The following is a 15055-nucleotide window of genomic DNA, read 5'->3' as shown; positions in this document are numbered from 1 at the left end:
AGGTGCAAAAAAGGACTTCTCCTCGGTCTACTCTCTGATCCCGTTGTACAAAACCTTTCAGAGAATCTCTACCAAGGTGGCAATTAAAGAGATGGGCCTACAGCAGCCCAGATGTTAACTATCATCATTCTTAAAAACAGGTACTATAATGGAACTTGTCCACAAACTAGGTAGTGGGCAGTGGGCAAGACCGTTAAAAACATTCACCAATAGAGGTGCCCAAAACTCAGGACTGTACTTTATGAAGTCAAATTGTACTCCGACAGGCCCAGGGGCCTTACCTATGACACTCTGGGCTATAGCATCTTCTACCTCATTCAGGCATCCAGGGATGTGGAATTCCTATCGCCCGACACCCGGGACATCTTGTTTGGGGTCAAGGGCAACAAGTTTTTATGTTTACTTTGTCCTTGGGACAAGTAGGCCCAACCCTCTGCAGCACAAACCCTTTGGTTGCCTGTTTACAGAGAGTGGAACTCTCTGCAATTGAGGTAATGTGTTTCCAATAGATAATGCTGTTCGAACTTGTATTTATGGTTCATTATTTGAAAGCCTTCATTATTAGGGTGAGTGCTGTAAATAAATGTTTTAAGGTCACACTTCACTACTGACGTTGGTTCCAGTACAAAAAAAAAAAACGTGTATACACATGTTTGAAAAGTTTAGGCTATGAGGCTAAGTATAATGCTCCCAGAATGCTCTCTTGATTAGATGCAAATGAAGTGTCATTTAGTAGAATGTTTTGATGCATGCTAGTATTTCCCCAAAATATTTCTAATGGAAAATCAGTGTAACCATTTTCAACACGATTATGGGAAGCATGAAAATAAACAAACACTGACAAAGCCAACTGATCTGACATATTTTTATAAGTCTTTTAGTTTCATCAATGCGTGTCTTGTTTTGACATGGTTTTTGTAACACTTTATTGTTGTGGGAGCTACCAGGCCCTCAACATTGTAACAAACACTGGCAAAAAAAAAAAAAAACGTTTTTGAACTCTAAAAGCACACGTTGCCACCAGTGGCATAACAAAGGCCCCGCAGCCGCCCTCCAGGGGGCCCCTTCAGCACAGCACCTGCCCTGAGTGAGTCTGGATAGGGGGCTCCTCCATGTTCTTTGCAAAGGGGCACCCTCCAGTTTCGTTACGTCACTGATTGCCACTGTAGTTCCTGACACTGAACAAAACTGCTTTGTGTGCCAATATGCTCCTTGTGGAAGAGCAGAATGCAATCACTCACAGTAAAGCCAGCCAAAAGAGAGAGAAATAGAAGTTTAATAAAAACAAAATGTCTTTGTTAACACCAGACCTAATTAGGGACCAAGACCCACATGTAGGTAGCTTTTTGCATGTCACACACAGCGACTTTCGCTGTGTGCGACGTGCAAAAAGCACATTGCGATGCACAAACCCAGTTTTGCGATTCGGTAACCTGGTTACCGAATCGCAAAACGGGTTTGCGACTCGCAATTAGGAAGGGGTGCTCCCTTCCTAATTGCGACTTGCAGTGCAATGTAGGATTGTTCTGCGAACGCGGGCGCAAACCAATCGCAGTTTGCACCCATTTCAAATGGGTGCTAACACTTTCGCAAAAGGGAAGGGGTCCCCATGGGACCCCTTCCCCATTGTGAATGTCACTGTAAAAAAAAATTCAGAGCAGGCAGTGGTCCTAAGGACCACTGCCTGCTCTGAAAAAATGAAACGAAAACGTTTCATTTTTGTAATGCATCTCGTTTTCCTTTAAGGAAAACGGGCTGCATTACAAAAAACAAAAAAAACTGCTTTATTGAAAAGCAGTCACAGACATGGTGGTCTGATGTCTCCAGCAGGCCACCATCCCTATGAGGGCCGCATTTTGCAAGGGGGTCGCAAATTGCGACCCACCTCATGATTATTCATGAGGTGGGCATTTGCGAAGCCCTTGTGAATGTAGGATGGTGTCAGGGACACCATCCTACATTCGGATTTGCGACTCGCAAATTGCGACTCGCTCTGACTCACAATTTGCGGGTCGCAAATCTGAACCTACCTACATGTGGCCCCAGATTCTTAAAGAAAGTCACAAAAGTGCACCCATGGTATATGTCGTACCCCTATAAAATATTTGTGAACTGTATTTTAGCATGGGTAAATACGCATGTGTAGATTTGCTCATGTGAAAATCTATTGAGCATTTGCAAGTTAATTTTCCCTCCAGCCACTTTCTTCCCAACCCTGGAAGAAGTTCTAATTCTGCCATTGTCAGGAGTAAATGTCCAACCTTTCTTATTATGGGAAAATATTAGAGAGAAGCTGGTGAAAATCTTAAAAACATGCAGGTTAGTAGGTTTGCAGACTCACAGGCATTCCAGCCCTGGAACTATTGCTTACTGCTTCCTCCAGCCCCAGTATGCAGATCTGCAGAAAGGTGGCAAAATGAGGAAATTGCTACAGTAGGGATTGAAACTGCAAGTATTCAAGCCCTACTATGGTAGTAGCCCTGGCATAATCAGAGAGGTTATTATCAGAGCTCTTATATAATGAGATTGCTGCCATAATTTGGTGCAACACTACATGGCACCAAAGGGACAAGTAGATCATTTTACAGGACAAGTAGATTTGAGAAGCAACCTGTCCCCTGGACAAGTAGATATTTTAATAAATTCCACACCCCTGGGCATCTCTGCATTTTCCTAAAATAGGGCCCCAAAAGGAAGTCACTAGATACTTGTGTTGCAGCATAAATTCTTGTGAAATGTGCTTCCCGTATCCCGCTAGAAATATGACAACAACAAATCAGGGTTGCTACTTGGCTTATATACTTCATGTCTGACATGGCTTCCAAGACAGTTTACTGTCCTTCTTGGCTGCAGATAAAACCAGTAAATCCTATTAACGTTGTAGCACTTCCCTCTTCCTGCTGAAAGTTACCTCTTTATATGCCTTATGTCAGAGTGCCACCTCCAAGAGGTCCCTACGGTTGGATGCAAGTGCTCTACATAATTGATGATAAGCCTCAGAACATTCATAATTATACCACCTAAAGTTGCAGGCTAATGTGCATGATGGGCACAATAGCTTTTTCCTCATGTTCAAACAAAGCTGAGTAAAGGCTCTACCCCTTCAAATTCAGTGTCGTTTTCAGCAAAACAAGCCTCAACCAGATTTGGATTCTCCATAATCATTTTATGAAAGAGTTGGCGGGGTTCTACTGCTCTCCAAACTAATCATAAACCATCAGCGGTCAAATGGATGTTCCTAGCTCCGCATTCCATTCTGGATTTAGGCCTGGGGGACGACAATATGAGTGCCACCCCAATGGGGTTATGATCCTCAAAGCCGGACGGAACCACCTTCCCATGCAAAAATAAATCTACTAAATTAGATGATAAAAAGAAATAATCTAATATAGAGGAGCAGCCTCTACCCCTAAAGGTAGGTCTCGAAGGGTTGGTGCAGCCAGCAACATCCATTACATTATTTACATCCTGGGAGGCCAAATAACCCATCAGTTCCACACCTCAGGTGTCCATGCAGTTCGGCAGGTTTACTGTATTATTTGCTGTGACAGTCATCAGAGCAATCATGGTATTAACGTGTAAAACGGCTAGCATTAAAATCTCCTGCTAAGCAGAAACCTGCCAATTGCCCTTTAGTGCCAACATGACTCTATAAAGATGAAATATGATCAAATAAAATTTGGAATTTGGAGTTTGGAACACTATTAAAATCCTTATTATATAATTTAATTAGGTACCAAATTGGTCCACTCACATAGTTTGAGCCTCAATTGCCTTTCCGCTACGTCCAGCAGAAAGGTTTACCCAAATGGCCAGGCCGCCCAGTGCTCATCCTGACTGGGAAGGAGTTGCTGGGATGCATTAACATTCAAACCCATCAAGTAACAGTTCCTGTGTTACCCAGGTTTCTTGGGTCATGAGTACATCATACTGTCTTATAAAGGTTAACCATTCAGTTATTGCAATCTAAGATTGAAGTCCTGCCACGTTCCAACTCAATATCCTCCATACAGAATCCTCAAAGTCCAGAATATTAGCGGGTGGTGTGTGTGTGAGGGGGTGGGGGGGCTGGTGAAGTATCAGGATGGGGCAATATAGGCAATGGTTCTAATATAGGTACTTTCCTGTCGACAAGTCTGGACCCCAGTCAGTCTATCCCACTGAGATTACTTGGGGCCGAGAACCTGTTACAGAGTGCAAGCTGTGGACTGGGGGTATAACAATTTTGGGAACTCCAACGTGCTCCCAACACTTTATAATTGGAAAATTATCCTAATGGGAGTAAACATATGTGGGTATTATTGAGACCAATAAACTCCTGCGATCGCAACAAGTTCACCACAATACAATCCCCAACTATATCTTTCTTCAAGCAAACCACCCACCCCACCCTTCGCACCATTATTATCTCCTTTGTACTTGTTGGGTTAAAATGTTTATGCTTCATCAGCCAAGCAGGCACTTTTATCACATAGCTCCACTCATGATTTTATTTGTGATTCCTTGTGGGGGGGGGGGGGGGGGGACTCCTGTCGGCACTAGGGAGAAGACGCAGGGGGCAGATCCCATAGGTCTTTACTTGGGTTAAAACAAATTCCAGAGTGAGTTTGCTCAGCAGTACTGGCCCACGATATTCCAGAAATCCACTTGTCCTTATGGCACAACCTTGAAGGATTGGACTCTGTCCCAGGAGGGGTTGATCTAGCGATATCCTTAAATACCTCCTGGGAACCTTCAGAGACTGTAGCTCTATTGCTTACAACAACGTGACTTATAGTGTTCGCCATGTTGCTACTATCAGTCAGTATTAGTTGTAGCTAATGACGCATTCAAGGTAATCTCAAGGGAAGACATCGTAATAAGGGTGTCAGTCATACTACTTTCAATACATCTTGGTTGTTCCTTAAACAGTTCCAGTTTTTACTCTAGAATGGCACAAACTGTCCCACACAGAGTGTCATAATCAAACATATCCCTATTCAAAGAGTCAGATGTCTGTGGCAATTGGGTTTGAAACTGTTTGAGACGCCAAGAAGAAAGCTGGCCCTGTCGCTCAGCACTATGTTTTTTTGCCTCCTCTGGCATCCTGACATTAGATTTTGTCTTTTTCACAACTGGCTCAGATGTTAACAAACTATTGGTAGAACTTTGAGAAGCTGGGGCCTCTTCTACACCATCATTAACCAGATCCTGGGCAATTAGGGGAGCCTGTGAAACAAGGACTTGTTAAAATGCCACTCGGCTGCGAATTTTCAAAGCAGGGCTCTCGATTAGGGCAATAATCCAATGACAGCCTGCGCTCAGTTAATGTGATTTCCTTCGAGATTATCTCCATAGCCCATTCTAAAATGTTATACAATGGTCGTGGTGAACATGGAGTGACGGCCAGTCCCGCAGATTCCCCCACCAGCCTTAAATTTGCTCCTGATTGACACAAATAGATCTTACCTCTTGCAAATGCTGTGAAAAATCAATAGTGGCTCAAGGGTGAAAGAGAGCAGGCGAAGCCCAGCCTCGACCGGCCACAGACGGGGCTGGTCTTCGCCCAGGCATGCATCCCTCGTGCATCCCGCACTGCGGGAGAGCCAAGACAAGTTATTCTCGCCCTTCCAGGTGAGTTTAGCAGTGAGCGGGTTTTGCCGTGAGCCAGAAGCAGGCTTGACTCTGTGGTTTAGCAGCTCCTGCTGCCTCAGCGCATTGTCTCTCCTGCGCTACGGAAGCACCCAACACAAGTTATCCTCGTGCATCCGAGTGCATTTAGCAGTGTGCGGGCTTCCCCCTGGGCCAGAAGCAGCCTGGACTCTGTGGTTTGGCAGCTTCTGCTTCCTCAGCGCGATGTCTCTCTCTCCCCTGCCTGTCAGTCATACCCACACGCACCTCACACAGTCCTGTTTACTTGAAAGCTGTAGTCTTTTATTATGTCAAAGCCCACAGGCCACAGAAAAAATAAGGACCTTCATTTCAAGAAATGGGTAGCACCTGAATCAGAACCACCTAATGTTTGTGGAAAAATAGGTGGCATTTTACTTTAAAAAACAAATAGGTAAATTATGTTATGCATGGATTTGATGCCACCATATGATATACTAGGGAAATGGACTTAGTAACATTAACTAGTGTGAAGTCAAGTGTGCTGAAAGAAAATATTGTAAGGATTAAGAAGTACCGACACAGAACAACATGCATTGCGAATCAATTTAGTATAATCAGAATGTATGAAGTGAAGTGTGTTTATGGTGTAACAGCCATTTAAAAAAATTAAAGCCCTCATGCCGTTCTGCACCATGTTATTTGAGGGTCTTTTTTAGTAGTCCCTCTATTGCTTGGTGTCCTGCATTTAATTAATTTTCAATAAATCGCGGATGAAGGATTTGTCTGTTCAAAAATTTCACAGATTACCTTTCTCACTTTAATCTGAAAAAAGATGGGAGATCTATCGAAGTAGACTTACTATTACGGTTCAAATCACCCTATCAGCCTTTGCTAAAACCAGAAATAGTCATTTAAAACATGTAACAGGTGATTCTGTATAGCTCATGTTCTGGCATCTAACTTCGGTCTGCAAGAGTGAAATGTTGACAGCTATAAATACAACAAAGTAACGTACCATAAGGAGCAACGGAAAACCCTCAAAGTGGAAGATCTGAGACACACACATTAATTAGCACTAACAAGGATGGTGGATGTAGCAGTTTCTTCAACTCTGCATTTGCTCCTGTACATTTCTCAGTGGCACAAAAACGGGTCTTATAAAGAAAGAGATACTATGAACACAGAAACGCTACTTTCTAATACACTAACAATATCCATACTGTCCTCAATCTTTGTTGGCACTGGCTTCACCCTCAATTAGAAGATTAAAAAAGCAAATAATTAGGGGGTTTCACCCCATGTAAAGAACTAACGTTAATCATATTTAATAATATTTCTGCTGCTTGAAAAACTGCACATACGTTGAAAGTGATATGACTTTTGCACGTGGGAGCTTTTGGCACGGCATCCTGTAGACTACCCGACAAAAAAGAGATGGTTTTGATCTCAATCAGTGCTGGGCCAGTAAACGATCAAAGCAAATACAAAGATGAAGCATATAAGGTAGGAAATTTTGTTAATAACTTTACCAAGATATGCTACTCTATCAAGAAGAGCTATTCCCATATCAAGGAAAATGCAATAAGTTAGAAGTAGAAGAAGCAAGCAGAGGTGAAAACAAACTGAAAGGAAATGAACGAGCACACAAATGCCCCAGAAGAAACAATGTACACCTTAAGCTGCTTTTAAAAAAAAAAAAAAAAAAAGAAGAACACTTTTGAATGAAAGGTGGTTCTGAAAAGATTGCAAAGCAAGTGCAGCATGTGTGCTTCTCTAGGTTAAACTTTATACAATACATTATTAATTTCTAAAGCGCTATCATACCAATGATAATTAAGCGCTACTGAAGTGCTTGTTTATTTAAAACAAGATCTTCAGTATCCTTCAAAAAGGACACATTTGGTTCATTTGTCTTAGAATGAACTAGTTGCTCTGCACTACTGGAAAGAAAGGACGACAGCATTCTCTGTGAAATATTTGAGCAGAACAAGCAGCTTCCTCAACAATGGTCTTAAAGAACTGGAGGACAACATGGTGAAAACTTGTAGTTCTGCTACACTGAGGTTTACCATACAGCAATCTGTGAGCACTCACAGTGATCTTGAATTGAATTCTTGCAGCTACCCATTAAAGCTTTGGCAATAATGTGTTAAGTGAGTTTTTTTAGGGGTAGTCATTAATGCGCTGGCAGCCGAATGATTAGAATTCTTCAGCAACAAGAGCTAAAAGGCTTGTGGTTTCATTATTTTGTTTATTTATGGAAAAAATATACATTTTACCTCCTTGGATAATTTTCAAACAACATTAAGAGGCAGTCATTGGAGTTCTTCAATATGGTTTCTTAAGAATTCTCTTCATGCCTACACAAATATTAGTGATTTACTTTTAAGTATATGGGCACTAACTAAATTTGTTTCCATACGTTGTTATTCTATTCAATGCCAAATAACCTGGTGACCCAAATTTTCATTTTCAGGACCAACATGTATAAGCAGTTTACACGTATAATCCAAAAATAAGCAAGGTCGGTTCACTTGAGCATCAAAAGCTATTTTGAAAATCAAGAGAGGTGCACGTATTATTATTCTGCAGCTCAGGAACCCCATTCTTGTTAACCGTGAAAGGTTTCAAAGTAGGTAAAGACTATGCAAGTAGAAACAGTGGAACTGAGGAAGAGGAAGGAAAAGGCCAACAAAAGCAAGTCAGATCTCAGCCAGGGCTAAACAAGGACAAAATATGAACTGTGGAAAGGAACAAGTTCCACAATTCATGTGAACGTTGTAAGAAAGAGCAGGAATAGCAGTTGGCCTAATGAAAACATGCAGCAATAAGACACTGAGTGGAAAGGAAGCAGGTAATAACGAGGCACTAAAAGATAGGCTGGAACTCCTGGACTTAATTGTAGGCTGTAGAAATAAACCCAAATATAGTGGGTAACCTCTAGGGAATCTATTTAAAGCAATATACAAATGGAGAAAAACTTCACAAGGATGAAGTAAAGTGATCTAGACGTGAGATGCTACAGAGCCACTAAATCGGGATTAGACAAAACTCAGGTTTGTAAATTAAGGTGAATAGTCAAAGTTCGCAAAACTCTGGGATAGTGACTAAGGATAAAAATAGAATCAAACAAAAGACAGAATGTAAAAGAGTAAGGGAAGGCAGTAGCAAGTAGAGAAAAAAAGAACAAACAAAAATACCAGTACACCTTGTAGGATCATCAGCAGACAGGCAGAGAAATGGTTAGACAACACGCACCAAGTAGAATTTAAGTTAGTATGTTCAACACAAATAAAGTACCACAACGTAACTGCTTTTTTTTTTTTTTTTTTAAACTACACCCAATCTAGTCTACTCTTGTCAGTATTATGGCCACTTCGAAAGGACTTGGGCCATGCATATACTGACTCATAACCTAACATAATTATTCAACATATTAAAGTGCTTTCATTAACAGACCTCCTTTAGTACATTCATAAAATGACACACCACTATAAGTACATAAGGGAGCTTTTCGCCAACATGTGTGGCTTGTGTTATTTGTTCTGTTCACACTGGTTGCCCTGTCCATGCCCAACTCCCATGCTTCAGATCCAAATTTAGCTTTTTGCAGCAAACAAAGCCTGTCTATGTACACATTAAGGCCAAAAATGAAATCAAGATCCATGTAGGTTTAATTTTCATTCTACCAAGTGTCGAATTTATCTCGCCCAAACGGTGAACGTCAACTGCCCACAGTGAGACAGTGCCGACATGGCTGTGGGTCGCAATGGCCGCTCCATCTGTACAGATAAGGCTCTTTCAAAACAATAACACACCACTTTTTCCAGAAACAAAAATACAAACTTAACAATATTTAAGAAAAAATGCAAATGAGAAAAGAAGGAGTTATAGAACTAATTTAATTAATACTGAAAAATAATCACAGCACAGCAAACTGAGAAATGTCCTTTATGCTGGAGCTTCCAAAGACGATATTTCAAAATACAAGCTCTTAGACTAAATTATTTTGAAAATTGGACACAATGTATATGATATCATTCACTTTCACTATTATGTAAAATAGTTATAAATATTTAAAAAATTTAAAGTATGCACATACGCAATTGCATCATATATTTCGCATCATCTTCGATTCGTGGGAAACGTGTTGTTAACGCTGCCCCTTAAGAGGTAGGTTCTAAATACCTGTCCTTCCAACATGTCTCTTGGCTGTCCCAAACGATCTTGTTCGGAGCTGTTAGTGCGTTTAATGGAAAGGCTGTGTGATTTACGCTTCTGCTTCGTTTGGCGTGCAGCTGCCCAACTTCCACTTTCAGTGGGCATTACTTCCTGGAAATGTCTTTCCCAACAGTTCTAAGATAAACTTGAATAGGAAAATCAGAGTAAGTAACTGCTGACTACAAAAGATGTACAATTTACAAAAATCAGGCCAGAAATCACCACAAAAACAACCATGCCAGACGCTTAGAAACTTCAATACAGCCAGCTATGACTGCTAATACTGCTATTACACTAAAGTCTCCTAGAATTTACGCTAAGCACAACTCTGATGTAAAGGTAGCATACAAAATGTATAACCCAATATTAAATTAATATATGTAGGAACAGTGCTGTGAACATTTTTACTGGGATAGAGCTATTCTATTACACTTGCTCTTTTGTTTTTCACTTTTTTCCTTTGCATTTGGTCATTTTTCATTCCCATCTTTATAATTGTTACTCCTTTCTAGTTTTTAATGCTAGGACACTACACATACATTTGAGCCTAACGTTATGTTATATTTTCGCCTTTTTGTATAGCTCAACATTCTATATTTGCAGAGACTCTTCATGCCATCAGGTGTTTGTGCGCAGCCTAGTCTTGTAGCTGTGGTTTATCGAATGGACGATCTCAATCGAGGGAAAAGGTAAAAAACGTCAGGTTTTGTATATGGTTTCATGACTTGTGAGAGTGAGATCAGTCAGTCTTGTGTTTGAGTCACAGAGACCTCATCACCGTCTCCCAGCCCAGTGTCTAAGACATATGTGTGCTCTGGCACAATGTCACTATGGTCTCTCTTCTTGTAACAAGACGTGTGAGACACAAGTCCTTCCAGACTCATCACAACTGCAGTATAGGGGTGTGCGAAATCAAATTTCTTCACAAATCTTTCCACTGTTCTATACATTTTCACAAAATCACGCTTTTCGGCTGATATCTGGTTTTCGGCATCCCACATGACTTTTTTCAAGAAAGCACGCACTTCACATAATAAAAGTCTTGAGAAATACCACAAACAACATGTCAGTACAAGTTTATCTCATGCACAAATAATAGCTACAGCATGGACATTAGCAGTGCAAGCTTCCCAGATCCACAATGCACACCAGGAGTAGCCGTAGTCCAACTCTCCCCTTTACACACCCAACATATAGCACGACCAGAGAACAGGTACAGCATGGCCAGTAGCACAGCAAGCTTCACACATCTACGGACTGTGTGCGAGTAGCAGTAGTACAAGTCTCCCTTTCACACACAGGGCACTTAGCACAACCACTAGGGCTAGTGCAGGTTCAGCTTATACCCACAAAAAGAGGCAGCATCGGCAGGAGCAGTGTAAGTTTCCTTAAACCCACATATACTCTATGGTGGCAACATCGAAATCTATACGTTGACATTCTTACAGATATAATCTTGCCATTACCTCAAAGGATCTTGGAGGTTTAATATTAAAACAAAAAAATTAGGATTAGAAACTATAAAAAAATAAAATTGATTAAAAATCATTACATGAGAAGAGAATTCGGCGGGGGGGGAGGGGGAGTTGAGACTGAAATCTAGAAACTATACCAGAATGGCCCATTCCACTTAGCTTGAACTTGAACCGTATGTCTGCTGGCAGGGGATGGACAGAAGTAATGGTATATTGGTGTGGATCTTCCCTAAATGGCGAGAAATCCACACCCTTGATGAAGAGGTCAATTGGCACAAATCCTCTTTTATCAGCATAAGGGCTCTATGCGTCAAAAGCATAATTTGCTGCTGTTTGTGTGGTGCTCGGCATTGCAGTAAAGTAATTCCAAGAAGAAACCCCTTCAGAGAGGGAAACCTTTGCACCCTATCCCAGTAACAGTTGTGTCCTTGCTACTTTCTAATTTGTGGCTCTTCAATTTTTTTCTTTTGCCTTATCTCAAACGCACAGAAACAAGGAGAATCCGTAAGAGTTTCTCCTCCTCAAATAACAATGCTCAAAATGTCATTGGCTATGTTGCAGAGATGGTCTTCTGAGCTCATCAGGGTGGCAAAAGATTAAATCAAAAGCTTTTCTTCTTTAACTACTAAAGTAGTCAGTTAATGGACAGGATTAGCAGCCTTGATAAATCTTTGACTACAAATGTGTTCTAGGTCCTTGAAGAGTGATAATTCTGGGTTTACTGTGTGTGTCATATGTGTGTTTTGGTAGTGGGATCACCTCTGCGACTTACATCATGGAAAAAGACCAGGAAGGTCTATTCATCTGTTTTAGTATAAGTATTTAATTCTAGGTCAGGAACAGAGGCAAGGATTGTGCTTAACGTTCTTCCTTTATTTTAACTGTAGCAGCTTCAACATTTCACCCAAAAGTTATCTTTCCCAAGAACTACCAGGCAAGGAAGTCAACAAGTTCAATCAATCAGCACACTTAATGTACCATAACATTCCTTGTCTGTCACCTATGCTCCCTTTTTATTTCCTGCTCCAGCAGTGCTCACATGAATCCCCTTTCCATTATTAATTTACATGTCTGTGTCTTGAGTGTATTTATGCGGTTTGGATTACTGTTTATATGCTTATTGTGTATCGTATGCACTGTATTGTGGGGTATTTCAGGTCAGTTTCTCGCGCTGTACCCCAGTTCAGTGCTCTAAGTGTGGCTGTTTGCATGGACGCGACACCAGTAGCAAACTATTGATAGCCACCCACTTGAGGCCGCTCCAGGGCAACATTTCACTTGTGAGCGCTGCTCCCAACCAGCGAGGGAGTGTGGGCTATATCACCATGACAGGTCATGAACACTGCTGTGTGCGAATGCCTTGGGGGACTCCTGGGTTGCACTCACTTTCAGTCATGGCGTCATGCCTGTTTCTTCCAGTCCCTCTGGTAGTGTTGCAGTGGACGCCTATGGGCCTTAAGCGTCATTTCTTTCAGAGTATGCAAATTGTTTATCAGTGAGGTGTGGAGTGGATCCAGGATTGGTGCCAGGGGCACATAGCAGAGGCCTGCTGCTGCAGTCATGGAGGTGCTCTCTCTACCAGCCAGATAAAGGGTGAGGGTTCATCCACATCTGCCAAAACCAAGGTGCAAATATAACATACACTTCCTGTGGTACATCTCTTCCTTCAGAAACGTACATTTACTGTGAGCTAAAAGGAGAAAGGGTCTCCTGTCCTCTCTGTTCACTCTGTCACAGTGCAGCTTATTGAATATTTTTTGGCAGGTTTGTCACTCCTTTACAATTGTTGTCTTTGTCCTGTTTGCTTGGTTTTTGAAGAAAGAACCTTAGGTTATCGGACCTGCTGTGAAAAAAGTCCTGCTGTCCCTAGGTCCTGCTTTCTTCTGGCTGGAGCTGTTTAGTCACTGGTTCACTATTTCGCACTACGGTCATCATATTTACCTTCTGAGCCACGACTGAAGGCTTTTGCCTTTGCAGCTTTTACTTTCTTCTGTGACCCTTTCACTGAAACAACTGTTTCCTTTACGTTCATAGATAACGGGGAGAAGTAAAGTGGATACTCAGGGGAGCTGCTTTACCGCAGGCAAGCAAAACTGCAATAAACTGAGCAGCTCTTGCGTTCTTCCCTCAAAGAGCCCTTTTCTTAAAATAATATTTGGGCATCAAAAATGAAAAAGCAAAGCTTTAAACTTCTGTTAGAAGCACTGATGGCTATTAAGCAGGATCAGTTTATCATATGTACAACAATATGCTGTGCGGTATGACGCACATCAATGGATGCTTCTTAACATGTCGACAGCAAACATGAGGCTTCCTGTTACTTTGTAGACAAGGCCCTACTCTTATAGTACTAATTTAAAAATTGAGTCTGAGCGAAGCTAGGTGCCACCAAAAGGGTAGGATATTGTTGTTAGTGCTTAGTAATAGTTGAGCAACTTTTTAGCAGTTCTAAAAATAGAATTCGAAAACGAAGTAACATCAAGGCTACAACAAAATGTAAGTTGGGAGTACGAATCCTTTGCTTAACAGACCGTATTAACAATATTAAAGCTTTAAAGTACAAAAACAAGTTACATTTTAAGTGGTTGATGAATTTAAACACCGTACAAAGCATAATACTGCATAGCAGATACTTCCGACAAAGGACCAGGATTTATGTGGATACTTTAATACAGTGAATATGACAACACGTAATACTGAACCTTAATGAAAGGTTAAAGGCCACAAACAGTAAACAAATAAATCAGTAGTTAAAAAGTAACTATGTTAGCAAAAAATTATATCAAAGCATTAAATCTCAAGCTATATGTCACATATGTAACCTAAGCAGAGGACTACTTGACGGTCCTGTTTTATCTATACAAGGACAATCCTATATGTCCACGGGACAAAGGTAAATATGTATATAAATCTGCACAATATGTCACATGGGACTAATTCAAAAGTAGAGAGCTCATAAATTGGTACGAGGGCTCTCATCTACTTAACATCGTTCAATATCAACTTGATTGACTGGAAGCAATACTACAAAAAAATACAGAGCTGGACAAATTATGAATTTCTGTCATACAGGTATTGTATTCATACATATACCAAATGGTGTGAAATATGTGAATGTGTAGTGCACACGATGCTGTGCTCGCATGGTTATCATATTTACAAAAATTAACAGACAAAGAAAATACACTATGCACTACCCAATGGTCCTACGATCTCATTGGCTCAGAAGAGCATGCAGGAGTTCCAATACATTTTGGGGGCAGGGGTTGTTGACATTTCGACCTCAAAGTATTTAAGGGGTCTCCTCAGGACATTGTCATCCAACTACCACACCTGCACATATAGGAAACAAAGAGCGGAAGAGCCTAAGTACCAACACTAAGACAAGTTCAGTTCAAAATCAAATGGTAAGCGCCACCTCTGCAGTTAGTCACCATCTTAATGCGGGCTGGATAATCTCAACCATCTACCTCTATTAATTCAGAAAGAGAATCAAAAGCCAAAACTTAGTATTATGAAGTTCACAGACTAATGTTCAAACTCCATGCATTCCACCATCCATTCTGCTTGCAAGGATCAGTGTTGAGAAAAAAAACAGAGTTCCCCAGTTCCCTATTCCATGGCTCAGAGTCCGAAAATAGTGAACATGCACATTATGCCAAAGGCATTGTCTAGTTGTCTATTGAGAATGTGAGATCCCTGAGTAATTGTCAATACAGTATCCGAAATCCTTAATCAATCAATGCTGAATATGGGTGCCTCTTTAT

The 15055-nt window shown here is 41.0% G+C and overlaps 1 protein-coding gene across 2 annotated transcripts in view; it reads right to left on the bottom strand.

Annotated features, from left to right (window-relative positions):
* The window catches only part of WDR37 (WD repeat domain 37), a 645791-nt gene that overhangs the window by 557689 nt on the left and 73047 nt on the right, over positions 1 to 15055 (bottom strand). For both annotated transcript variants that reach the window (XM_069211193.1, XM_069211194.1), the window contains exon 2: positions 9781 to 9958. In XM_069211193.1, coding sequence (XP_069067294.1) covers positions 9781 to 9918 — 138 coding nt within the window. In that variant the 5' untranslated portion in view covers positions 9919 to 9958. The remainder of the gene's footprint in view (positions 1 to 9780; positions 9959 to 15055) is intronic.

Source organism: Pleurodeles waltl, chromosome 10, assembly GCF_031143425.1.
Source record: "Pleurodeles waltl isolate 20211129_DDA chromosome 10, aPleWal1.hap1.20221129, whole genome shotgun sequence".
In the NCBI taxonomy this organism is placed as follows: Eukaryota; Metazoa; Chordata; class Amphibia; order Caudata; family Salamandridae; genus Pleurodeles; species Pleurodeles waltl.
Note: the sequence above shows the minus strand (reverse complement) of the source record. Positions and strands in the feature narration are given on the sequence as shown.